Source organism: Colobus angolensis, unplaced genomic scaffold (genome assembly GCF_000951035.1).
Source record: "Colobus angolensis palliatus isolate OR3802 unplaced genomic scaffold, Cang.pa_1.0 Scaffold90, whole genome shotgun sequence".
In the NCBI taxonomy this organism is placed as follows: Eukaryota; Metazoa; Chordata; class Mammalia; order Primates; family Cercopithecidae; genus Colobus; species Colobus angolensis.
Window position 1 is genome coordinate 1,519,638 of NW_012122932.1, and position 27,412 is coordinate 1,547,049.

Below are 27,412 nucleotides of genomic sequence, written 5' to 3' on the forward strand. Positions count from 1 at the left end.
TCTTCCTTGCAGAAAGGCAGGCTGAACTGTGATCCTACCTTTGAACTCGAGGAAATGATTTTGGAGTCCAAACCTCTTCACAAGAAAAAAAAGCGTCTGGCAAAGAAGGAGAAGGATATGAGGAAATGCGATTCTTCTCAGGTAAGCAGGTCCCCACCAAACTCAGGGTCATGGGTTTCCCCATGATGGCTGCAATATCTTCCAGAGCTTCTACTGGGAGGTCATTTCAGCACACTACTTTTGCTGCTTAGTGAAATAGGAGAAGTAGATTAGCCAGGCTTCTAAAAGGGCAGACCAGAGCTGCTCTGAGGATCCTAGCAGCAATGTTTTACTTGTAGGCTTTCCCTCTAGAGCTCTGCCATGAACTTGACTCAGTTATTGCTCTCTTCCAGTTCTCAATTCAAAATTTACAAATTTCCTAGGAGAGGAACTGTCATTGGCCAAGCTTAGGTCAGGGGATGAGTCATAAAACTATGGTAAAGGGACAGGTTTCAAAGTACACACATGGTTGTTTTGGACCTCATTCCTGCTTTGAGGAGTTTCTGGAAGCAGCCAACCCTAGAAATGATGTCTGTTCTTTGCCACAAGCAGAATTTGATGATATCAAGCCTCACAGAAGAGTGTCTGTTCACAGGCACAATGGAATTCTAACATGGTGGAGCCCTATTGCTGGATTTCAGGCTGAGTTAAATTAATTTTGTAACTAAGTATATTATTCTCTGTCATAGTCAGAGCTCAGATTTCAGTGCAGTGACTTGCAAACACTTAGTGGGATTTTATACTCACATATGGCTCTACGAATTACAAGAATGAGGAAGTAATAAACATTCACTTTTCCTCTAAAGGTCATCTATCTATCCCCACGACCATTCATCCATTCCTCCATCTATCCCTCTCTCTCTCATTTAGGCTACTTTTATTGAGTACCTATGATCTGCCAGATCCTGTGCTAAACAGTGGAGTGAGAAATGATGGAGATCTAATTTCTGTCCTCGATGCTGTCCCTTTTCTCAAAGATTGTATAGTCTTGTGGTAAAGATGGCTCTGCAAACAAATAAGTATCCTCCATCTCCTTAATTTCTCTAGTTGTCAGGGGCCACTATATATTTCAATGGACAATTAATTCATCAAACGTTCACGTCTCGGTCCTGTTTGATCACAGAACTGGCCTCTCGTCAGATTCCCTTCAGGAAATGTTTTCTAGGACCCTCCAAGGAATGGTTAGCTGTGCTGCTAACCCATCTTGCATGTTGCTTGTCTCTAAACTGTCTTCTTCCCAATGGTCCATTCTTCATGATCATGTCATAACCAACCCAATTCTCCAGACTTGCTCCTTCTCCTGACCTAGCAGAACTCGGCTCAAGGTGGATACAGGCCTGTCTGATAACAAGACCTAACATGTAATAAAAACCAAGAGATCCTTTTTATTACAAGTTTTTAAAGTTTTAGAAATAACTGAGCAATTTGGGAATAACTTTCGACCATACCTACCATGCTCAACATGATCTGCCCATCTTTCCTGCCATGTCCTTGTACTATCCCACTCTGACCCTCACTTATAACCCTCCAACCTCACAGGCCCTGCAAGTGTCTCACTCTCAAGCATTGACCCTTTTGTTCTTCTTTGGGGCCTTTGCCCTTGCTCTTCCCTGTTGCTAGAATGCTCTTCCCTTGCATCTTCGTATAGCTGGCTTCCTCTCGTTCTTTATAACTTAAATGTACCTTGTCATTTCTGTTGTTGAATTACAGGATGTTTTTTACATATTCTGGATATTGGACCCTTATCAGATATGTGAATTGCAAATTGTTTCTCCCTTACTCATTCTACGAAGCTAGCATTACCCTGATACCAAACTGGACAAAGACATCACAAAAAGTGATAATTACAAACTGATATCTCTTATGAATATAGATGCAAAAATCCTTAACATACTAACACAGTGTTCAGTTAGGCTTTTGACTTAAGACGTTTCTTCTTTTTTAATATTGGTATTTATAGCTATAAAGTTCCTTCTGAGCACTGTGTTCACCCATCCCATAAGTTTTGGGATGTTGTGTTTTGTTTTTAATTCATCTCTAAGTATATTCTGATTTCTCATGTGATCTCTTTTTCTGACTCATTTTTTAAGAGTTTGTTGTTTAATTTCCACATTTTTGTGAATTTTCCAGTTTTCTTTCTGTTACTGATTCCTACCTTCATTCCATTGATTTCAGTCTTTTTAAAGTTTTTGAGACCTGTTTTGTGGTTTCCTTCGATGGCTTCCTTTAACTCTGAGCATATTCAAGAAAATTGTTTTAAAATCTCACTCTAGAAAGCTCAATGTTTTGGCTTCCTCGGGACAATTTCTATCCACTTATGTTAAGTCTTTGAATGGCAATACTTTCCTGTTTCTTTGTGTATCTTGTGATTTTTTTCTGTTGCTGTTGAAAACGTGACATTTAAATACTGTAATGCGGTAACTCTGGAAATCAGCTTCCTCCTTTCTTCATGGTTTGCTATTTTTTGATTGTTGAAGGCTGTTGTTATCCATTTTTTAGCAACTTCTCCAAACAATGTTTGTAGAGATCGTCTTCTTTGTTGTGTCATCACTGAAATCTCTGTGACTTTAACTGTGCTCAGCTAATGTTTTGACTGAGATTTAATACCAGGAGTATTTTTAAGTTGTTTTTCTTTTCTCAATTTAGTGTTCACTTGGTTCCAGTAAACCTTTGCTTTCTGGAGTTTAGACAAAGTAGGTTTTAACAGTATCTGCTTGTTTTTTTGATATTTCTGTTAAGAGATGGGGCTTGGAACTGCTTACATCAGCATTTTTCTCTAGATTCTTCTAATCTTGTCCCCCAGGTTCAAAAATAAAATGTATTTTGTTTCCAAACAAAGAACAGTCTTTCTTCCAAGAAGAATCAGAAAGATTATGAACTATTTTTCTGATTCTTCACTCTATCGTCACTCTTTTACATTAAGGCTTTTAAAACATGAGGGTCAATCTTATCTTATTATATTGTTAACATGTTTGTTCCTTCCTTCATTCACTTATTCAAATGACTGTAAAGTTCCTGCTATGTTAGGAAATGTTTCTGACTAGGTGGTTAATGCTATGGTTAGATGCACAAAGTGCTCTGGGAGTTGCTTACTGGACCTGAGTGAAGGGTTAGGATAGGCTTTCCAGAGGAGGCAACATTTGATGTAGTTCCTCTAGACTGAGCAGAGGTAGGTGAGCATTAAATGACCATTGGCATTCTTCACAGAATGACCTGGGAACCTGGAATGTTTTTCCATTTCATTGTGTCCTCTCTGATTTCCTTGAGCAGTGGTTTGTAGTTCTCCTTGAAGAGGTCCTTCGTTTCCCTTGTTAGCTATATTCCTAGGTGTTTTACAGTTTTTGTAGCAATTGTGAATGGGAGTTCATTCATGATTTGTTTCTCTGCTTGCCTGTTGTTGGTGTATAAGAATGCTAGCAATCCTTGCACATTCATTTTATATCCTGGGTCTCAGTATTTTAAAAAATTACTTCAGGTGATTCTATGTGTGCAGCCAAGGTTGACATACACTGTTACAGAATCTAGGATGTGATAAACTAGAGGAACATAACTAAAGTTTTGCATTTTTCCCTTGTCTCAGTTTCCTAATTTTAGATGGAGTTGGTATGTGTGCCGACTTCATAGGTTCGTTCTGAGTAAATTAGTGCATGTAAAGTGCTCCACAGAATGTTAGCTGTTGTGATGCTTTACTTTCCACTGCACTTCCTAACTCCTAGCCTTTCTTTTCCTTGGCTCCTTTAATGCTCATGTCAGATGCCTTTGTTGTTTTTTCCCCCTAGAATATCCTCCACTTTATCTTGCTCTGCTCAACATCTTTAAAATATAGAATCAACAGACTGCTATGCCACCCAGTCTATCTGACTGTTGAGGCAAATTCCCTAAGTCCTCGTTCTCCTCCTGAGATTTCCACCTGCTCTTAACCCTTCCAATATTTTGGATGCTATGTCCAGCTATGATAGTTTAATCACTGTTTGTGCCACTCATCCTTGATAGGTGAGTTCTAAGATTTTTGGTGAACATTTCTCTTCTGAGTCATGTAAGACCCATTAGTCCCTCCATTCTTTTTTCTTCCCCCTCATTTCATATTCTTTTTACGGCTACTCCTGTTGACGTATCCATTTGGCTACACTTCTTAAACTTCTCCACCTAAAGCAGAGGACACGTTGAACATGAATGCTTTAAGAGTAATGGGGTCTGAAGTATCACACTAGAAGGTCATCTGCAAGTGTGTATTTCATATCTTTGTTTAAACAAAATAGTTACATAGTACAGGGGAAAAGAAGTTCATGTGGATTTTTGCATTTCACTTGATTATAACCTTGATTTTTAATGCTAAAAATTATTTTTTCTAAAATCTTGGGGTAAAAGTGTCGTTCCAAAGAGCTTTTATCAGGTTATGTTTATCCTGTAGCTGCCTATCCCCTGTGACCGATACTGCAAACCCTCAGGATTACAAATGCATCCGTTTGTAAATAAGAGTGAAATACAACAGAGCTGTGTCTTCTCCTTTGTCTTGTTCCCCATCCCTCTTCTGTGCTTTGTATTGTTCCTCTCCTGTCAGCTAAATAAGCACTCTGAAAGAAAACTCTCCAGTACTGGAGAACTTAGCATATTCTAATTCCTAGGTTAAAAAAAAAATAAATGACTGAATTTTTTTTAAAAGAAGAATAGTTTTCATCAGAAGAAATTTGGAAGTATTTTGTTGCAGACTTCTAAAACAATTGATCCAGTTCTAATTCTGTCCTGGGTTTGGTAATCATCTTTTTTTGAGGCTAAATTTTCTCATTTTGATGAAAAAGTCATCAATAGATGTTGAAAGCTGCACAGTGCAGTGTCAAAGCAAATGCGTTGCATGTCTGCAAGAAAGTCACAAATAAAGAAGGCTCTGCTAACTAGAAGAGAAGGATATTTAATCAACTCCAGTATCATTGTTGAGGGGAACATTCTATCAGGATTAAGTATGGAGAGATGTTTTTAGGCTATTCACAAAATCCAGGTAGAACCTCCAAGCCAAATTTACAATAATACTAGCTTTTAGATTAATTGTTGTTTTTTGAATATATATTAGTATCTTATGTAGAAAACAAAAAGAATTTACAAACTATTGTTACAATAATCTTGGCTTCTGTAATTGTCTAATGTATTTAGACTTACTGAGAGCTTTATTTCTCTGTATAGTTTCAAGTTACTGTCTCGTGTCCTTTCATTTCACCTTGCAGGGCTCCCTTGAGCATTTCTTACAGGGAAGTTCTAGTGGTAATAACCTCCCTCCACTTTTATCTGGAAACATCTTAGTTTCTCTCTCACTTTTTAAGAACAGTTCTGCCAGATATAGGATCCTTGGTTGATAGGTTTTTTTCTTTTAGCACTTTGAATATATCAGCCCACTGCCTTCTGGCCTCCAAAGCTTCTGACGAGAAGTCTGCCCATCATCTTATGATGTTTGTGACAAGTTGCTTCTCTCTTGCTGCTTTCAAGATTCTCTCCTTGTCTTTGGTTTTAAAAAGTTGGATTATATTGGCTGGGATTATATTGGCTCACACCTGTAATCCCAGCACTTTGGAAGGCTGAGGCAGGCAGATCACTTGAGGTCAGGAGTTCAAGATCAGCCTGGCCAACATGATGAAACCCTGTTTATACTAAAAACACAAAAATTAGCTGGGTATGATGGTGCATACTTGTAATCCCAGCTACTTGGGTGGCTGAGGCAAGAGAATCTCTTGAACCCAAGAGGAGGAGGTTGCAGTGAGCTAAGATCGTGCCACTTCACTCCAGTCTGGGCAACAGAGCAAAAGTCTGTCTCAAAAAAAAAAAAAAGGAAAGTTTGATTATGTTTTGTCTCAATATGGGTCTTTTTTAATTCATCTTACTTGGGATGCACTGCACATTTTTGGATTTGGGGGCTCATGCCTTTCAGCTATGATTTCTTTAAATTTTCTGTTTTCGTTTTTCTCTCTCTTCTCCTTCTGGGACTTTCACGGTACATACACTGGTTTGCTTGATGGTGTTCCATACATTCTGTAGGCCAGGGATGTCCAATCTTTTGGCTTCCCTGGGCCACATTGGAAGAAGAGGAATTGTCTTAGGCCACACATAAAATACACTAACACTAATGATAACTGATGAGCTAAAGAAAAATCACCCCCCAAAAAATCTCTTAATGTTTTAAGAAAGTTTATGAATTTGTGTTGAGCCACTTTCAAAGCCATCCTGAGGCACATGTGGCCCATGGGCTGTGGGTTGGACAAGCTTGCTGTAGGCTCTGTTTGTTATTCTTCAATCTTTATTTTTTCCATTCCTCAGACCCAGTAATTTCCACTGTCCTGTCTTCAAGTTTGATGTTGATTCTTTCCTTTGCCTGCTCAATTTTGCCTTTGAAACCCTGTAGCAAATTTTTAAATTTTAGTTGTTGCACTTTTCAGCTCAAGAATTCCTTTTAGTTTCTTTTTAGGTTTTCTATATTTGTATTAATATTTTAGTTTTGTTTGCACATCATTTTCTTGATTTTCTCTATATCTTCCTTTAGTTCTTTGAGCATCTTTAAGATAGTCATTTTGAAGTCTTCATCTAGTAGATCTGCTATTAGTTCTCTTTAAGGGATAGCTTTTTTGATTTATGATTTTTTACTGTGAATGAGCCATACTTCTCTATTTCCTGGCATGGCTTGTTATTTTTTGTATTGGACACTTGAATCTAATAATGTGATAAATCTAGGAAAATCAGATTTCCCCTATCCCCAGGGTTTGCTGTTTTTTGTTATTGTTTTTATTTTTATTTTTTATTATTGTTGTAAGCTGTCTTCATGCCAAAGATTAGCTGAGGTGTAAAGGTAAGACCTTCTTAGGTCTTTTCTGAGCCTGCACCTTTCCCTGGGCATGTGAGGTCACTTTCTGATTTTCCCTACAGATGCAATTGTTTTTGAATGTCCCAGCCTTTCATGCGTGGCTCCCAAAAGGAAGAAAGGAGAAAAATGAAGGGAGGAAAAGGTGCTGGCCTTTTAATTCTCATGGAAGTCACTTCAGCGTGAGGGAGAGTGGCTTGCAACAGTGTGGGGGAGGTGCAACAACAATGGCCATCAAGCATTTTGTTTGCACCTCTGTGATCAGAAGCAGCAGTGATGGGAGCATGGATCCTCAGTATTTAGAGAATATGGTTCTTGTTTTCCACCCTGGCTCCCACAGGCTGTGTGCAAACTGCTCCAGAACATGTGTGTGCTCAGCTCCCTCCCATTGGACTGGAGGATGAGGGATGGGTAGCTGCTGCTGTGCTAAGAGCTTAAGTTGGTCATAATTAACTGTACTTTGCCACCCAAGCCTTCCCTGAAAGTTGCAAGTTTTCAATAGACTCCAGAGTTCTAAAATAGTGACATTAGACAGATTCTGCCAGTGCAATCGCTGTCTAGGAGGGGAGACAGATTCCTGGTGCTTCCTGTTTTGCCATCTTCCTGGAATCTTCACATAGCATCCATTTTGAAGATACTACTTACTTCTCAATTTGGGGCTATTCATTGAATAGACTATCAACAGGTTATTGGCTGTTCGAAGATCCTCATTTGTCTGCTAACTATACCTCTATTTTCTTTTTTTTCTGCATTCACCTGGAAGACATATCTTTTTCAAGAGCACCTTGACTCTGTCCAGAAGGAGTTCATAATTTTCAACAGAGAAAAGTAAGTAACTCCTGGGAGAACAACAGCCCCGGAAATGATGGCATGTTTCAGCCAGACTTTACTTGCAGAGAAAATATATTTTTAACATTTTAAAAATTATTTTCTAATTGGGAAAATGATGCAATCTATTGTAGAAAATGTAGAAACCTTTTTTGTAAGGTATCAAAATTTTTTAATTGATAAATTAACTTACCATCAAGTTTTTGTTTATGAGAAGGGATGAGGAATTAGGATTTGAACACTTAAAAATCAAAGGCTTTCAAAAGATTTTCTTGGCTCATGCTTATTTATAAATTATTGGGCTTAATGTTATTTCAAAAGCTTAAACCTTTCATTTTCTTTTTCAAAGAATAAAACATCTTTTTTTTTTCTTTTAAGAGTAAAAAGAGACTTTAACAAAAGACAACCAAATCTAACCTTGGAACAAACCAAAGACCCACAAAATGAGGATGGTCAGAATAACAACATGTAAAGGCCTCGTGTCTTCTTCTTGGGACAATCTCATGCCAGAAACTTCTAATTACATACGTCAAGAAAAGCTGACAGTAGTTCTTGCCACTCCACATGTCCTGACTTAGAAAATGTGAATGAATATCTTTCAAAAAAGGCAGCACGACACAGTGAAGGTTCCTGGGCCTAAGCTCCTGGGATGTCGTTTCACATCAATCAGCTGTGTGATCTAGAGCAAGTTAGCACTTAGCCAACTTTCTGTGCTTTACTTTATTTATCTAAAATGAGAGGGTTATATTAGATGAGCCATACCCTGCCTTTTTAGTGCTGTAATTGTTATTCTAAACAGCCTTTATTTTTATTTTGAAATTAATATGTGAATATAGATTTATTTTTCCACTCCTTCTTATTACACAGTGACAAATGGACAGATGGACACAGGACTCAGTGAGACTTTTCAGACCTCGAAAGTTTCATAAAGTGGTCAGAATTCCCCAGACTACTTGGATAAGGATAAGGAATTCTATCAGGGAGGCATGAATGAAATCAGATTAAAAGTAACAGAGATGGATGAGGGCCTTCCAGTGATGTGCTAGAATCAGCATTAGATCCGCTTATCTTAGCCAGCATAAGCCTGCCATGCACACCACTTCCCAGCTCCCTCTTCAACAATGTGAAGGAGGTGACTTGAGATTGGTAATAATGGGAGCATTTACACCATGGAAACTGGTAAATGCTAGTTTTTTCCCTCCTAACAAGAGAATTGCTAAATATTAGCACACCACTCTCCTTCCAAGAAGCATGTTCCTTGAGGGTTAACTTTCCTCTGAAGATTAGCAGAGACCTGTATCTGGAGAGGATCAGAAAACAATGTCGTCACACTAAAAAGTATGTCCACCTTGCATTTCAGCAAAGTTGCATCTTATACAGGGTTTATTGTCTAAGTTAAAAGTGAATTTAGAAGATAGTAAAATTTACCATTGAAAAACCCCTTAAATTACCCATAACATATGGGAAGTATCTTTTCTCAGTGAAGCCCAATACAGTGTCACACTTCACTAATGAAACAAGTCATTGCTTTTGTTTTGTTTTGATTTAGTTATTTTTATTTTTGGTCTCATTTTGGCTAATATCAGATGAGTTAAAATGTTGAACAAATTACACTTGTCTTTATAGACTAGACTTACTCTTTTTTTTTTCTTTTCAGGCAGAGTCACGCTCTGTCACCCAGGCTGGAGTGCAGTGGCATGATCTCTGCTCACTACAACCTCTGCCTCCTGGGTTCAAGGGATTCTTGTGTCTCAGCCTCCTGAGTAGCTGGGATTGCATGTGTGTGCCACCATGTGTAGCTAATTTTTTGTATTTTTAGTAGAGACAGGGTTTTGCTATGCTAGCTAGGTTGGTTTCAAACTCCTGGCCTCAAATGATCCGCCCACCATGGCCTCCCAAACTGCTGGGATTACAGGTGTGAGCCACCACACCTGGCCTTAGAATTACTCTTAGAACAGTGGAATTCTCACACATCCAAGGGAGGCAAGTTCATGGAGACTAAGGCAACAGTGGTATCATGTCTCCTTTCTCACTTGTGCTTACTACAAGAATGTCAGGCAGAATTGCCTACTTATTTAAAATATCATTAACATCTCACTCCTTTTCTTTATATTTTATTTATTGATTTGCCACAAAGTTTAATTCACCTAAGTGAGACGTGCATATGGTGTAACTCCACTGTACAGATATACAGATCTTTGCAGAAGAACTCTTTTTGGCAACCCATATGCCTCTGGGTACTGCCAAGAAGTGAACAGGCTTGGTGGGGGATTGTTTTCACCTCTTGGCTACTCAGAGTACCTAAACCTGTCCTTACTTATGGAGACCATGTGTCTCACCAAGATGGCAGTAAGCTGGCAACTGGGAAGACCTGAGTGATGCCCATTTGGGAAGCCAGGCAAGTGGAAATGGACTGAAGAAACAGAGATGGCTGCCTTTTATGCAAGGCTTTTCCTTAAGGAGGTTACATTAGGGCAACCAAGTATGTGTAGAAAGCCAGAGCTAAACTTTAGCTTGGCATTCACAGTTTCCTCCTCACTGAGCTAACAGGTCCAGAGTTTCGTGCAGAGCTGTGAAATAGTGCTTCTCTAAGAGCAACCATATTTTTGTTACATAATTAAAAACCAGTTCTTTTGTTGTTTGATTCCTTTTCCCTACAGTTCCCACATCATTTGTCTATGCTATTCTGTTTTTCTCCAAACACTGTAAACTTGAAGCAATTGCCCTGACTTGATTTCAGAGAGGAGAAAGTGCTGGAAAGAGCAAGAATAAGAAAGTGACCAGATGCTGCTGCAGTCTGGTAACCCCACGAGTGTCAGGGACTACTTGCATGTTTACTTTTTCCTTCATTTGTTTTGCTTCAAGCCTTGATGTGCTGTGGACTCACCTCCCTAAGTAACCAGGTTCCTCCTCTCACTGTGACCTTGTTTGCATCCTTCCCAAGAAGAGGCTTTGGGAAATTTTTCTGCACTTACACTTACCAAAGAGCCGTGGAACCATTAGGATCTCCACTGTGATGAGAGTTAAGCCATAGTACTATTTCACATGTATACATTTATGATGGGATGGGAACTCAATACAATCTCTGTAGGCTGAATCCCTAGTTTTATTTCCAGTGAGCTACTTCTGTGACTGAAGCACCTCTGTGGGCTTTTAGGAGCCATGGATGCACAGATGACAGAGCACAGGCTCAGAGAGTAACAGGGATTTCTAGTGCTAGCCAGGTGAATGACACACAGTGTATTTCAAGTTTGAAAGCAAAACCATGGTATCTGACAGTGCAGAACAACTGATTGTAATCACCTCCTACCACTGTGCATTTTAAACATAAGAACAAAAACCTTTTCCAAAATTTAAACTTTTCCTAAATCTTTATGGTCATTGCTAGTTGTTGACATCAGATCCTTTGGTTTTATTCTATAACTTGGGCTAAACGTTAATATCCCACTAGGTGGAATATGTCTCTTCCAGAGTCGTGACAACTGAGGTTCAGAGCTGTGGTTTTTAGAAAACAAGATGACTATTAAATCCTTTGGCCTGGTACTCTTAAATATTTTTCTCCCAGCAGCTTCCCTTGCCAGTATGGAGCATCTGAAAAGTCTGAGCAGGTTTTGATGTCCAGGAGCATCCCAGCTATAAGGCTCGTGCACTGTGACAGAGCCCACCTCCAGTGCACCCTCAGTGACCTCTAGTACATGGGTAGGGCAGTCAAGCCCGGCAACTTATGCCACAACCCTAATTCCAGGAAGTCCTCTACTAATGGCTAACCCACTGCCATGGTGGCACTGGTTTTGCCTGAGGTCATTGCTAGGGCAGGAATGAACAGCAACCAGCACAGAGCATTGCTAAATTAATTACGGTAACCTAATTAATCAGTGGCTAGGCTTCTTCTGATAGGAAAGTTTTAATCAGAAACCACTAGACATTCTATTATCATAGCTTTTGTAGATTGGATGGATGAATACGTAGGAAGAAAAAGTATTACTGTAGCTAGCAGGGACCAGTGTTGCTGCTTGTGGCTGATGCGGTAATGCTGAGGCTTTAGCTCTTCAAAAGCTGAATGAAAAGGCACGAAAAGCATTGCAAGCTTGTTTCAGTACCCAGTTGTCCTTGTATTGTCCACACAAAATCCTGTTTCCTGCTACCTGTCTGTGATTCCTGTTTATTACAAATTCTGTGTGTCTGACTGATATTAAACACTGATATTGAAATTCTTAACTTCACTTTTCTGTGCTGTTGTGAACAGGCAGCTGATCTGGCGGCCCTCGAATGGGAAACAAGCGCTTCTGTTGAGCTGCAGCATATATAATACAAATGTGCCTATGTGTATTAAAATGTCTTCTGTAAACAATGAGCCACTGACCCTTCTTTGCCAGCTGTGTGAGTGTACGTGTGTAATTGTTTTCTGGAGAGATAGCATTGGGGGTGCCCAAAGTAACCCGTTCTTATGTCTATTTCCTATTGTGAGAAATGTCCCTTACCAGAAATAATATTCTGTAACAGAGATGATGTTCTGCAACTATGGAATGCAGTATAGCTTACCTGACCCACATGCATACAAACTAAAAATCCTGACCTCTCTAGTAGTCACATCTCAGGGAACATAGCCCAGAATTCCAGTCTCTGCCTTTCACTATGCCCCTAAGTCCATGGGCAGCCTATGCACTCTTTCTTTAGCACTCTGCCTTCCTACCCCTCAACATCCAGGCCCCATTCCATATACCAAAGCAGCAGGCGGAAGTTCTAAGGTCCATAACCTGGGACGGGAAGTTAATGGGCAGCTCTGAACTCTTGCAGCAAAAGGCAACCTCTGCCTTAGGGGAGAACAAAGGGAACTGTCACCACCTCTCAGACCCACAGTGGGTGGGCAGCCAGCAAGCTGCTGGCTCCCTGGGCTTGTCCTGAAATAGTAGGCTGTTAAGTTTTGTGGCCTCCGAAGTTCTGCATGCGGAAGTACCCTATTGTCCAGGTCATGTTAATTGTCCTGCTGTGTGCCTAGCAGCCATCTGAGCAAAGGGCAGGATCTAGAACTCCTCAGATTCTGAAGAGTACCAGCCTTAAGCATGTGATCTCATTTTCGCAGGTTACTTTGGCCTTTTTATCCCCCATCTCCTGCTCATGGTTGGGATCTCCTTCGTGATGGGTTGGTGGTAGAAGAGCTGATTCCAGAAAGTTGTTTGGAACCAGAGGGCCCTTGTTAGTCTCTTACTCAGTATTCTCATTCCCCACCTGGTCAACGTGACTCAGCCACTGAATAGCTCCACCCTGAAGGAAGAGATGTGAAAGTCAATGTGTATCCTTCACCATTTAAGAAGAAAACCACTTCATGCCTTTCAGAATCCTGCATCCTGAGTTTATTAAGTGCTGACTATTGCCTTTAAACTCACTCAAATCCTAAACAGAGCTCAGCTGCTGCCTTGGTCATGAGCAGGGAGAAGTGCTTCACCAATCCTGAGTTAGAGCCGTAAAAAGGGGCTATCAACCAAAGCTTATTAAACATCAAAACTTGAATTTCAACTGTGAAATAATTCTTTATGCACTTAGAGTAGCTTTTGATTGGGATTCTGAGCTTCTGTGTTAAAAGGTATAATCACTCTATGCTCCTTTATCAAGGGTATTGTTCTATCAAACCAACAGGGGTTCATCATATATAAAAGCAATTAATCAGAAATGGTCATCCCCTGGTATCCCATCTCCTCCCCACCTGTCCCAACCTTCACATCACCAGGCAAAACATTCATGCCCTGCAAGCTTGCGAATGGTGCCACGGCCACGGCTCTTTTTACCTTCCTTGCATCCACCCCTCTTCAGTTAACACAAATTGATTTTCTTTGTGGAGTTATTGGCAGTCCACGTGGTTCAGGTGGCTCAGGGGCTAGTTATGTTATCCAGTATGGCCAATTAGTCCCATGTGCTCTTCTGGCCACAGTGACTAGGTCGATGGTGAGACATGCTCCAAGCCAGACTGAATGAGTCTTTTTAGCTGGAACTATTGAGGGACTCTCTCCCTCTTTTGAGGTTACTAAGCAGGTGAAATAAAAATCTGGAGATGCTGACAACCAACTCTGTCCCACATAAAAAGAGCTTTCCTGGTCAGGTGTGGTGGCTCATGCCTGTAATCCCAGCACTTTCAGAGGCCAAGGCAGGTGGATTACTTGAGGTCAGGAGTCAAGACCAGCTTGGCCAACATGGTGAAACCCTGTCTCTACTGAAAAGAAAAAGAATTAGCTGAGTTGTGGTGGCGCGCGCCTGTAGTCCCAGTTAGGCTGAGGCAGGAGAATTGCTTGAACCCAGGAAGTGGAGGTTGTAGTGAGCTGAGATGGCGCCACTGCACTCCAGCACTCCAGCCTGGGCAACAGACACTTGTCTCAAATTAAAAAAAAAAAGAAAAAAGAAAGAAAAAAAAAAAGAGCTTTCCTAAGAAGGAAGCATTTACTGAAGGCACACAGGGCCGAAGTGGGAAGAACCAAGGCTCTGATGTCAGGGTCTAGCACTTAGACCCAACTACACTTGAGTCTGCCTGACTGAACTTTACAGTTGCACCAGACTTTAAAATTCCACTTTCCAATTTCCCCCCAGTAAACTAGTTTAACTTTTGCAATGAAAATATGATCTGCACAACAAATTAGAACTGGATTCAGCAGTGTTTCCCTCAAAAGGGTGTAGTATAATAGGTTTGGTGGGATGCTAAAAGATGGTATGGGTTTGGTCAAAAGCTTGAGAACCCTGAATTGGGCAAAGTTTTGAAAGATTCTTTATCACAGGATTTCTCAGAGTCTTCAAGTTGCTGATATGCACCTGAAAGCTCTAAGAAGAGTAGATATAGCAATTAATGCTTCCGTACACTGATTTGACTTCTTGGGATCCGTTTGCTAAAAAATATACTTTGGTTTGGGCATAGTTTGAGTTTTTCAAGTCTAGGCCAATAAAAAGAAGTAGAAAATGCTTGCAAAACAATCAAATAGCAAGGCATTAGGGGAAAGACCAAAAAACAAAACCCCCAAACAAAAAGCTTTAGGGCTGTGTTCTGGACTCAGCTAGATTTATCCCAAATGGCATATAATACTAAATTTGATGATCCACAGAAAAAAAAATTACTCATTCTCCAAAGTTTCAAAATGGCCATCAAGCTGGGTGGCCAAAACTAACAACTCAATTTCAAAAATAGAAGCCCCCAAGTTTTCTCCAGATGACTCTGTTATCACCAGATCTGCCTGCCCCTCTTACTAACCCTTTTGGTTCTACTGTGCAATTTTAATATTATAGGTGAAAATGCACATCACACAAAGAAGAAGCCTGGAGAACAATGTTGGTAATTTCATAGTTATTTTAATAACCAGGTTTACATTAACAGTCACTTGATGAATTTTTTTTTCTTTAATCTCAGCTAAACTCAAAACACAGTTTTGTTCACGGTTCAAACCAAACAGCTCTTCAAGTTCCAGAGCTGCTTCACAGCTAGCACAGATCACGGGAGATTACTGTCTGTCCATACCCACCAGACACAGAACTGAACACCCACACACCAGTTTTCAAAGAGGGAACTTACAATGAATGCTGGCTGCCCAGGGCAGCCCATGAGTGTATCTGGGACTCAAGCTGGAGTTTTCCAGGGGAGAAAGCCTGGGAAGCTTGTGGCAAGGAAGTTGGGAATTGCCCACCCTACTGGAAAGGGCTTCTCAGGGATGAGTGAAAATCAAGGCTCAGGTGTCAGCCCTTTGTGGAAACATGACATTCTCAGTACAGATAGTCATGAAGAACAAGGCTGAGGGATTTTGAAGGACACCCATTTTCAGGATGACTACAATCCTGCCACTTCTAGAAAACTTACAAGTAAAAGAAATATCTCTACTACAGGTAACTGATTCAACAATTTCACAAACACCCTCTCCACTACCCAAGCCCGTGGCCCTCAGAGAGAACAGGGATGGATTGCCATCTGGGTTCAGAAGCAATATGAGGAGGTTGGGGGGATGGTGGGGGCATCCTCAGGGTTGGGGAGCAGGCCAAGGAATGAGATGGCAAAGGACAGCTTGGGAATGAGAAAGAAGATCCAGCGTGCCTTCCTACACTTGCATGAGGTGCCAGTGAATTCGAAGAGGGCCAGGACTCACCATCGTTTTCTTTTCCTAAACCTTTTGTATAGGCCTGTTTGATGTGTCTTATGAAACGAAACAAATCTGAATATAAATTTTAAAATAGTGGGAGTTATTCTCGCAATTCCCAGGGATTTCTATGCTTGGAGAGTTAGTACTGGTAAGAGAGAAAAGAGAGGCTTCCTGAGCTCATGTTGTTCCTCCCGAGGGCATTCGGGGGTTGTTCCCACAGCAAGGAAAGCTTGTGCAGAATCAAAGGTTCTGCTGGAATGGTTCACTCCGGAAGTCCAAGAGCAGTGCGAATGACCAATCTGGCCATGGAAGACTTATCTTCATGGCACAGAGAGGTCGTGCAGGGATGAGTCGGACTCAGGGGCTGAGTAACAGCAGAGCAGATAGTGCAGAAGTGAATGCTCAGAAGCGAGTTTATGTGTGTGTCTTTTCCTCTATCTGGTGGCTGTGGCTGGTACTGCAACCTGTCCCAAAGTACAGCCTAGTCAATGAGGTATACGCTTCAGACCTGGCAAACTCTCTCTGCACATAAAACTGCTATTCTGAGTTCTCTGAGAGACCCCCACATCTTTGAATTGTAAATTAAGAGCTACATTTTCCCTTTTACTACATCTCCCTTAAAAGAAAAGCACCACGTGAGCTTTAAAATAGCAAGACTCCCTATTCTAAGGGGAAATAATCTTTTTTTCATGATTTGAATAGAAGGTAGCTTGCCAGGGGAAATCCTGTTCCTTGGCTATCTCCAAATTCCTTTGTAGCCCAGTGTGTACTTTTCTCTGGTCTTCAACTTATTCAAACCTGCAGTCAGAGATAATCATCTCTCCTAAGCACTTAAAAGGTGTCTGAGGCCTGCTCTTCTCTTCAAAGTACTTAGTACACAGGGTTACAGGTGCGACCACCTGGATTCCCCAGAGCATAGAAGTCTGATCCCAGGTTGAATATATTTCTTCTGAAAACGAGCATCTTGGTTCTATAGATTCTTACCTTGCTCACAGGACTTGCTCCAAAACTGAATTTTCAGAAGCGGCATGATAGGGAAAGAGATATTCAACTCTGACAGACAAGGGAGATCCAAGCACCCACATTAATTTCTTTTAGGTGCCCCATGGGGAAGGCTGCATCATGTCACTTCCACTCACTTGGGGGAGATTCTAGGACGGAGACACAAAGTTCCCCCAGAGGTTCTGCTAATGGAAGGGGAAACAGATGGTTTGGAATGGAAAGGTGGAACCAGGGCCACAGAATGTGCTCGCTCTGCTCAAGACTGACTTTGGCTTTCCCAAATTCCCGCTTGACTGCCCTATAAGCTGACATGACCCATGACGGTAAAAATTAGGGAACACCTAATAAAACCAACCTTCAAAAATAATTCTATTTATCATGGATGTGCCAGGATCTCAGATCAAGAGAACCAAACACAAACTGCTTGTAAGAGAGGCCCTTCATTCTGCCTCACCTGAGCTAAAATCCTAACTTGGGATGCCAGAAGCGTGCCACTCTTCTCTGTTTGCAAAGACAGAAGAGTGAGAGGTGACCTTGCTGTGTTTAGAAGGAGGCATCTTTAAGCTGTGGGCGCACTCACCATGTGGGCCTGTGCTATGTTCTCAGCTGCTGGCTTTTAAGAGCACCAAAGAGGCAGGGAGGGCAAGAGGAAGAGAAGTGTTGTTTGCTCTGTCCCTGCCTGGCCTTCCCAACCCAGGAAAGAGAAGAATTTGAAAGCAACACTGAGAAAGAGTCCTGAGCAAATACTGGCACAATCAAGCAGGTGGAAGAAATGGTTGTGTTTTGGCATTTTAATAAATGTTCAAAGAAACAAAATTTACTCGTAGGGGACGTGACAAAGAACAGAACCCAAAGACTGCCTGCCTTCTCGGCAGACCCTGGGGGGCTGTGGTGATGTGACAGCTGCCACAGTGGCTATCTTCCACGGAAATAACGTACGTCATCAACACAACATACAACACCCCTTCTGCTCACCTGACCCACCCACCTCCCTCCTACATGCCCTACCCCAGCCCCTCTGCACCCTCCGCCTTGTTCCGGGCTCCCACCACCCACTCACCCCAAATAATCTGCGTCCCTTTTGTTCATTTCCCTGACGTCCCAGCTTGTCTGTCCCCTTGTCATAAGATGCAGCACTACACACGCTCTCAACACTATGATAGAGCAGACGCTTTTACCTTAGTGGCCTGTCTGATTGCATGCATGTAAATGGGGGGAGGGGAGCCAAATAAATCAAGGCTATGCAGAAACAGAAAACAAAGCAATATTTGTAAAGCTAGGCAAGCGAGCGTAACATTGGAGAAACATAAGGCTTGAGGCTTATTGATTCTTTAGATCACAACCGTTTGGATTCGCTTTCCTTCTTAAACATCGGTGTACCATTTTGGCTTCAAAACAATCTCTTCTTGCTTCTGCCCCTCTCTATGAGGAAGGTTTGCTTAACTCAGAGATGTGATATTAGAACGGCCACCTGGGGGCGCCACGATGCGCTTGCTGGCTGAGCGAACCCCCTCATCCACTTGGGTGCCTACAGTTGGAAATAAATTTCCAAGGGGGAGAAAAACGGGGTGGGGGGTAGGGGGATGCGGGAAAGAGAGAAACTGGGTTAATTTTAAGAGTGCAAGATAGGAAGTGCCTTGCTGGCCTCACCTCTCAAGAAATTTCCATTCCAGTCTATCAGGTCTTTTAGACTTTTCTTATGGCCTCTGGTAAGAAAAGACAAGTTCTTATCTGGATTTCATCTGACCCAGAGCATGATAATAATACTGAGAAGAAGAACAATGATAACGACGTGACACTCATTGTGGCAGGCAATGTTTTAGGTGTTTAACCAATTATCTCCTTTAATCCTCACCACCATGGTTTGAGAGAGGCACCCTTATCTGTTTTACAGAGGAGATAACTGAGGTTCTGAAAGGTTAGGTCACTTGCCCGAGATCTCACAGGGCAAAGTGGTGATGGTCAGGTCTTTGTGACAACAGCACAAAAAGAAATGTCAATGTGTGCTTGGGTCTATTCAGAAAGGAGCCTCTAAAAGCTTAAGAATTAAGGTAGCCAGAGAACAACAAGAAAAAAATGGCAAAAACTTTGAAAAAAATTGCTTATGCCTAGCAGAATGTGACCTCTGGCAAAGCTACCTCCAAACTTTAAACTCTTTTCCTTTGTCTTTCTTCCACTACGTCTCCCTTGCCTCTTTCTCCCATGTTTCTGTTTCTCCCGTTCCTTACCCTTTCCTCATATGCTGTAATTTTACCTTTAAATGTCTTTCTTGTCTTGTTATCTTACTTCCTTCACATTTAAATTATTCATTATAGGAATGCAAATCTACATTTATTTTTCTCCATTTTAAGACTACTGGTTATGGAGCAACTGAATGATTATTTTCTAATTATATGAGAGAGTTCTTAAAGAATAGGTAAGACTAATCATATGGCTAACACATAGTAGATGTTCAATCAGTGGTAGCTAGTGTTAGCATTATTATAATTACTAGGAATGGGAGAATATAATAAAAATCCTAGGTTAGAAGACGCTACTGCAATTTGAGCATAAAAATAATTTAAGCTATCTTTTAATTTGGACAAATAAAGAAAACATACTATGTTGTATAGCACTCATAGGCTAATGCTAGAAATCACTATCAATTCTTAGAGGGGATCAGCTCCCCACCTCTGCCCCCAACCAGGGCTGATCTCTAGGCAGAATCAGTCACCACTTAAACCTGGTCTTCAGCCTGACTGCCTTGTCTTACTTTCTTACCAGGACCCCTTGTTGATTCAGGGAACCTTCCTGCTTGCCCCAGTAACCTCCCTAAAGTTGACACCAGTGCTGGGCTGGAAAACACCTTCAGGTTGAATTCTCAGGAACACCCTCTGGCCTCAGAAATTGATCTTCCCCTTCCCCGCTCTCTTATTTTTTGATAAGCCTGTCCCACTCACCGGACAGGCTAAATCCCGACTGATGAAGATTCCTCACAGGTGGGTTCGGCCGAGTAGGAGAGCCCCGAGCAGAGCCTGCGGGGGTGCCACCTTTGGGGGTGGTGGTCAGGTCAAACACAGGCCCATCGTACATGCCCCTCGGGACGGCATGCAGGTCTGCCATCTGCAGCCAGAGAACAGCATGTCACCATTCATTCATTCTTTTTAGGGCCTGTTCTAGGCAGCATAATTGGTGAATACAGTGTGTGTAATAGGAGACAGGAATTAGTACAAATAAAGATAATTTGAGGAAAGGAGTAGTAGTATAAAATAAATAAAGGAGGATGTGATGATAGAGTGACAATGGAGGTGGTCAGTGAAGGCCCTTCTAAATAGATGAGCTTCGATCTGAAGGATCAAAGGACCTTGCTATGGGGTTGGGATTGCCCGAGGGAGGAGGCTGGGGGGATACTGGGGAGTGGTGTGGATGACAGTGAAGCCAGCAGAGAGAAAAGCAAGGACAGAGAGCTGAAGTAGGAATGATTATGAAATAGAAGAACAGCAGTACAGCTGGAACAGAGGGATCGGAAGGGTAGGTCACGACATGAGGTCACAGGTCCTGGCCGGGATGGATCACATGGGAGCTCCACCCTCACACTCTTCAGCACACACCAGGGTGGGCAAGCCTTGAAGTGAGTGTCTGTGGTCTGACCCACTGACCTCTGGCTGTGGCTGTGAACTTGCCCTGGGACTGTGGAGCCAGCCAGCAACTTCCACCCAGCACATGCTCTGCTAGGCCTTGTGCCAGGCACTAGGGCCTTTGGTCATGGGAAACACGGTGCCTCCCGCAAAGGGGCTTACAGTCTGTTAGATAAACACTGTAAGACCACCCAAAGCAGCGGCACACAACCTCCACCCATTTCTTAACTTTGGCCAGAGGGGAGGCAATAAGGACGCGCTGCCAGACGAGCCTGACCATGCAGGATGGATCATCACAAGAAGTCCTGTCAGAGCCTCCTTCCCTGTTAGTGACTCAAGTGCTGGCACAGAAGTCAAGCCCATCAAATGTGCAGATGCTCATGATTCTGGTGATGTGATGACTGTATCTGTACTCCCCAAAACCAAGAACTCTACATCATCAACACTTCTGTGGTTTAGAATCTAAATCACACTCATAGAAATAAAGGGTCAATACTGGGGAAGGCTCCTTCTCCTCTATTAGGCCCAAACTGGAGTGTGGAGCTCAAATTCCACAATCCTAGGGTAGGGTTAATACACATATATATACATACATACACATATATATACATATATGTGTATATATATAGTGTGTGTATAAAAAAGTACAATACAATAAATACAATAAATATAAATATGTGAATATATTTATATGCACTTCTATATTTTTAAATTGTATTTATTTATATTTATTGTATTGTTACAATAAATACAATATATAATACAATATAAACTATATAAATGTTTACTTATATATATTATTCTATATTTATATATTAAGTATATATAAATATAATACATATAGTGTATATATATTTAATTTCTCTGCACCTCCATTTTTTATACATATGCACACATTTGCACATATGTGTATATATCTATAGACCTATACATATACACATATATCTCTGCATGTGTTTATATATAAATTCAAAGAAATAAAATTTTATTGAAAATACAGTAGCTAAAATGTTATAAGTATTTGCCCCTGTGGAGCAACACTGGACAGAATGAGACAGGGATGTGTGGGTGTGGATTCTTGGTTCTTACCTTCAGACTTTAAGAGTAATTTATTTTTAAAAAAAAATACGCCAGCCTTATTTTGAATTATTCAAGTTTAAATTATTTTCAATAAAGCACTATAAAAATGCGGGAAAAGTCATTTGGGAAAAAAAGCTCTCTTTGGCCAAAAGCTTTCAACACCCTTTTTAATAGTACATTAAGTCTGTGTAGGGATAAGACTGTCACTGAATTTCTCTGTGAGAGTCTACAGCTCACAGCGCCCTGTGTTCATGGTTACTATCTCTGAGTGTGAGTAGGACACAAAGCTCCTGCAGCACCTCGGAGCTCCCCTACTTTTTACCTTCCTCCGTGCTTTAATGCGCTTGTAGACATAGTCGGAGAACGGGCTGCAGGGGATGAAGCGGCCTGCCCCCTGGGTCACGTGCAGGTTGCCATCTTCCAGCATGATCTTGCCCTGGCAGATGACCACCAGAGGAGCCCCACGCAGCTCCATCCCTTCAAAGATGTTGTACTCTGCAGCCTAGAGACAGGGGTGAGGAGCAAAGCCACAGTAAGGGTGTCGAAAGAGGAGAAAGAGGAACGTACCTTCTCTGCTCGAGACCTTCAGTGTCATTTGCTGCTGATTCACCAGGCAAGCCGGGAAAAGCTCACCATGCAACTGCAAGCTTCCAGTGGGTAGAAGGCACCGGAGACAGATTTGCTAAGAAAAGACTAAATTTCCTAGTAAAAAGAAGTGTCCAATCTTTATTAAGGTCCTCAAGTGGAAGTCAACTTTTGTCATGGGTAATGTTCAAAGAGAAGCTGGATAACTATCCAGGATGCTGTACATCACTGTCTTGTATTGAGTGGGTGCGCAGAGAGGTTATGTGGCCTTTAGGTCCCTCTAGCTCCAAATTAAATAACATGAGATGATATAATATTTAAGCAAAGGCCATTACCACGAAAAATGGGATTTCTCCCTACCTCCTTCATTTCCTCAACCAGCAAGACGCATTACTGTATTGCCAGGTAATTAAGAACATCAGTTTGGAGTCAGCTTGTCTGGGTTTCAATGCTACCTTCACCATTTGCTTGCTGCACAAATTATTTAATTTTTCTGTACCTCCAATTTTTAATCTAGAAAACGGAGGATAATAATAGTCCCTACCTGTAGAAGACAAGTATGGAAACCCAGTGAATTAAAAGCACAGTGCCTGAAACATAAGTGCTTAAAAATATTAACTATTTTTAATAAGAGTGTCGAGCCTGTTTCTGTTAGGTACCGCACTTTAATTATCATCCTCCATATGAAACTCATCGTAAGGAAGTCGTCAGTGCTGTTTACCAGTTATTTCCCATTCTTTCTCTTTCCAGGCACAAAGGATCATTGCATGTCCTGACTTCCAGAAGTTAGGTATGGCCACAGGATTAGCTAAGACCAGTGCCATGTAAGAGGCAGTAAGGTACACCACGTCTAGGGGAAACTTTCAGAGCCAGTAGACCATTCACTAGGTCATGTTCCCCTGTCTCAGCAATCATGAAAACATATGTAGAGAGGGAGCCTCTATTGGCCTCTGTCCCTGAGTGACTGGGATGGGCAGAGATCATCTGCTGACCTCCCTGCTTTGGAAAGCAGGAGTGTGGGGAAAAGAAAGAGAGATCAGATTGTTACTGTATCTATAGAGAAAGAAGTAGACATAAGAGACTCCATTTTGTTGTTTTTTTTTTTTGAACATAAACTCAAGATTTTATTGTCTTCATAATAAAAGATGGCACTTAGAACTGGATCACTTTCTTCCCGTGCTGATATCGCTCTCGCAAGCATGGTTAAAGTCCCTAAAACCCGCCGGACTTTCTGTAAGAAGTATGGCAAGCACCAACCCCACAAAGTGATACAGTACAAGAAGGGCAAGGATTCTCTGTATGCCCAGGGAAAGCGGCTTTATGACAGGAAGCAGAGTGGCTATCGTGGGCAAACTAAGCCGATTGTCTGGAAAAAGGCTAAAACTACAAAGAAGATTGTGCTAAAGCTTGAGTGCGTTGAGCCCAACTGCAAATCTAAGAGAATGCTGGCTATTAAAAGATGCAAGCATTTTGAATTGGGAGGAGATAAGAAGAGAAAGGGCCAAGTGATCCAGTTCTAAGTGTCATCTTTTATTATGAAGACAATAAAATCTTGAGTTTATGTTAAAAAAAAAATGGAGTCTCTTATGTCTACTTCTTTCTATATAGACACAGTAACAGTCTGATCTCTCTTTTCCCCACACAGGAGAAACACAGTTGAGGTTCTGAGTCACTGAGATTTAGGGGATGGATTGTTCTAGCAACCCGTCCTAGTCTAACTACCCTGACACACCACATAAACACATTTCTCCTGACCAAGTTCTTTGCGTGCATTCTCCATTCTACTCCACTCCCACCAGAGCAAGCCTTACAGACTGGTGGTTCTTGGCAGAGACGATCTTCACAGCATCTGGATCCCAGATGACTAGGTCGCTGTCAGAACCCACAGATATTCTTCCCTTGCGGGGATACAGGTTGAAGATCTTGGCAGCGTTTGTGCTTGTCACAGCCACGAACTGGTTTTCATCCATTTTCCCTGTGGCCTATTGAAATATAAGAAATTACATCTATATCTATAGCTATAGCTACATACATATCAATTGAGGGCTTCTGAACTCAGAGAAAGATGATGAACAAAGGCACAGAAATACAAAGAGGAGCCACCTGAAAAGGTGGTGAGCTACAGAACCTCACTCAGCAAGCTCGAATTAGTTGGGCTGTCATGACGACTCAGGCAAAATGGTCAAACACATGGTTTAAGATTGAAGTTACTGCTCCTGAAGTAAGCATTTTTTTCTGTATGTTCTTACATTTACTAATTTACTTCTTCTAATTTCAAAAAGGATTATAGAGGGTTCACAATAAAAACAAATGTGATTATAATCCCATCCTTTAGATATGTATTTGTGTTTGTATATGTCGTGTGCATAGAATAAATATGAAAGAACCTCACCCAAATGATAACAATGGGTTCTCTGGGTTGTGGAATCGAGATATTTTTGTTTTCTTTCAAGTGTGTGCTTGTCTGTAGTTTTCAAATATTCTTTACTGAGCATGTGTCATGTTGGTAATTTAAAAATATATATTATCTTGGAACTATTCCAAATAGTGCCAGGATAAATATATACGTACTGCTCTGCAGTATATGAAAAAAGAAACACTATGTGAGAGAACAGACAACAATATTTATATTTTCCCTCTTTTCAAACCAAAAAGCCTCTTTACGGAAAGAATTGAGTTTAAAACCTAGCTTTGAGCTTCCTGGGAGCAAAGAAGAAAAAGAAAACTCAGTGAAATTACACTGTGTAGATTAATGAGGCATTAGTATACATAACCCTGATAAGAATGTTTTTAGGATTTTTAAAATGAAACATAGAGGAGTAATCAACTTAACAATAAGATAATTATTGATTTTACTAAAATCTTTGAGAGAGTCTTAATTTGAATGGTTCTTTCTTTTGTCAGTCCTTGTGATATGAACAAGGAAAATAAAACAGGCCACTTGCCAGAAGACATTTAGAGATAATCACTTGTATCGCCTGAATGACCATATGCCCTCAGTACAGGGCGTCCCTGATAAGCAAGATGACTTTGGTCTAGACACAGACGCGTTGTTTATCATTTCAAAGGATTATATCCAGTTCTTCCAAAAGAAGTCAGAAAACTATCCAAACAAAAAGAATTAACTCACTATTATTTTAAGTACAGGCTATTCGTTCACTCAGATGAAGGAGTTGCATGTCTGGTTCCTAGTCCTAACAGTCTAGATGAGGAAGCCTCCTTCACAATGCCTTAGGATTCATCACACTAGAAGGAAATTTTCCACAATGCCTGAGCCACATGGTTCCAGAGACATCTCAGCAGGTACGAGATCCCATCTGTACTCGCAGTGTCACCAGCCCAACTGGTGACAGGAGGTTCTGATCTGGCCCATGGATGTTTTGGCCCTGGCTACCCTCCCATGACCTCCATGCCTTACCACAGCCTTGTCCCAGATGACAGACATCCGCTCCTCCACACCATTGGTGCCCTCAGGAATGGCTGTGAAGTTGTCCTTTCCAATTGCTTTCTGGGCAGTGCTGAAGGTGCAGTGGGCACTCCCAGATAGTTGCAGATCCCCACTGGCAAAGGAGAAAAGCTCCACATGAACAGGAGAGATGGCTGGAGGCACACACACTGGGAGCTTAGAATCTTGTGTCTACTGTGAGGGTTTGGACTCTGACTACTTGGGTTTGGAATCTCTCCTCTACCTCTTACTAGAAATATGAGCTTGGATGAGTTTCTTCCCCTCCCTGGGCTCAGTTACCCCATCTAGAAAGTGAGGGGGTGGGGTTAGATCATCTCTTTTGTAGCAAAATAAAATGGACTCAAACGAGCAATGTCACAATCCTACATGTCTGCAGAGGGCAGCAACAAAGGAGTCTCCCTATAATTTTGACTGTCATCATGACCAGCTATTTGGACTTAGGCAAATGATTTAGCTTCTCTGACCTTCAGTTGCTTAATATGTAAACGATAAGAGTACCTCACTCATAAAGTTGTTAGGAGAAACAAATGAGACTGTGAGTGTAGTCTTACCATAGAGCTTGGTACGTAATAGGTTTTAACTGCTATTACCATTATTAATATTATGACTCTATTAATGTTTAAAATAGGATGGGGAAGAGCCTATTTTCTACTCTCAAGACTGCAAAAGAATTCCTAATACATTGTTCACACTGCAGACTCTGGTCTAGTTGATAGATGGGACTGCTCCAGTCCTCAACCCAGCTGGCCCCAAGAGATGCTTTCACAAAACGCCTCCTGCTGGGCATTCCTGCACCAACCTGGCCAGCAAGGAGTTGATGTAGTCCGGAGTAGTTGGGTCAGGGCTCAGGGGTGGGGATGTTACAAATGCAGCCGCCTTGGCCCAGTTCTTGCTCCAGTAATGGGTTCCATCTATGCCAAGGCTGGCAGTGATGGGCTCGCCGAACACCACGTTTCCTAGCAGGGACAGGAAATAGACAAGGGGTTAGCATAAAGTATGTGCTGCACTGGGCCCAGCCTATTTAATTTAACTCCTAAGCCTACCCAGGACTGTGTCTCACAGTCAGACAGACCTGGGTTCAAGTCCATGTTCCCACCTTTTCTAAGCCCCTGCTTTCCTATCTGCTAAATGTGACCAAGTTTGTATTCCCTACATTAAAAGAAGCAATTGGTTGTTAGATGCAGTGTTAATTCTCAAATTTTCAGACAAATTAAAATTTGAGGCAAAATAAAATAAAATATACATATTGATTTTAAGATTCATCCTCATTTCAGAGATACTAAAATGCTCCAGTTCTTGCCCCAGTAATGGGTTACATGTATACCAAGGCTGAAATAGATATATTCTGAAATTGATGAAACGAGATGATGTCTACTTCTTAGGCTTGTGAAAATGAAAAGATATGGCATATGTGAAGCATCTGGCACCTAGAGGATGCTTGGTAAATATCGCTTTCTTTACCTGTTACTCCTCCCCACAGTAGGGGCCCAAAGTCTCAAATGTGCCCCCACCACTGGGAATTGCTAGATCCTCCCATTATAATGATATGCTTTGGCTCCATAAAGTAAAATCTATTCCTGTGGATTAGAGACTCTCATGATTTTTTTTTATCATGTTTGTTACTCCTAACATGATGACTTGCTAAAAGTCACCCAATAACCTAGGACACATCAAACATGAGACTAGCTTCTTGGATTCTGCCTCAAAAATTAGGGACTTAACTACCCAAACCATGGAGATGGGATAAAGGCTATTGGAATATACACTGATCTAAGCTGTTTAGCTTCTTTAAGAAGAAGGAATATAGAAAGCATAGAAAATATAGAATATAGAAATATATAAAATA

General features: G+C 41.4%; 3 protein-coding genes across 5 annotated transcripts in view; 2 read left to right on the forward strand and 1 right to left on the reverse strand.

Annotated features, from left to right (window-relative positions):
- STK32A (serine/threonine kinase 32A) overlaps window positions 1-12,062 on the forward strand; it is a 148,712-nt gene extending 136,650 nt beyond the window's left edge. Inside the window, exons 11-14 of one of the 2 annotated variants that reach the window (XM_011931496.1) lie at window positions 13-141; window positions 7,644-7,708; window positions 8,087-8,160; window positions 8,576-8,637. In XM_011931496.1, coding sequence (XP_011786886.1) covers window positions 13-141; window positions 7,644-7,708; window positions 8,087-8,160; window positions 8,576-8,637 — 330 coding nt within the window. Of the gene's footprint in view, window positions 1-12; window positions 142-7,643; window positions 7,709-8,086 lie in introns of both variants that reach the window. The other variant, XM_011931497.1, reaches the window with a different exon arrangement.
- A 2,955-nt stretch (window positions 12,063-15,017) lies between these two features.
- Window positions 15,018-27,412, reverse strand: part of DPYSL3 (dihydropyrimidinase-like 3) — a 121,001-nt gene continuing 108,606 nt past the window's right edge. For both annotated transcript variants that reach the window (XM_011931494.1, XM_011931495.1), the window contains exons 9-14: window positions 26,366-26,522; window positions 25,519-25,660; window positions 23,912-24,082; window positions 21,838-22,017; window positions 19,758-19,920; window positions 15,018-18,346 (exon numbers count right to left, since the gene is read on the reverse strand). In XM_011931494.1, coding sequence (XP_011786884.1) covers window positions 18,258-18,346; window positions 19,758-19,920; window positions 21,838-22,017; window positions 23,912-24,082; window positions 25,519-25,660; window positions 26,366-26,522 — 902 coding nt within the window. In that variant the 3' untranslated portion in view covers window positions 15,018-18,257. The remainder of the gene's footprint in view (window positions 18,347-19,757; window positions 19,921-21,837; window positions 22,018-23,911; window positions 24,083-25,518; window positions 25,661-26,365; window positions 26,523-27,412) is intronic.
- LOC105504189 (60S ribosomal protein L36a-like) lies at window positions 23,300-23,675 on the forward strand. The gene has a single exon (XM_011931493.1). It carries the CDS (start codon window positions 23,300-23,302, stop codon window positions 23,618-23,620), a length of 321 nt encoding a protein of 106 aa, XP_011786883.1. The 3' UTR covers window positions 23,621-23,675.

What these genes read in the sequence shown, in the direction of transcription:
- LOC105504189 (XM_011931493.1), top strand. Translation starts at nt 23,300, where the DNA reads ATGGTTAAAGTCCCTAAAACCCGCCGGACTTTCTGTAAGAAGTATGGC.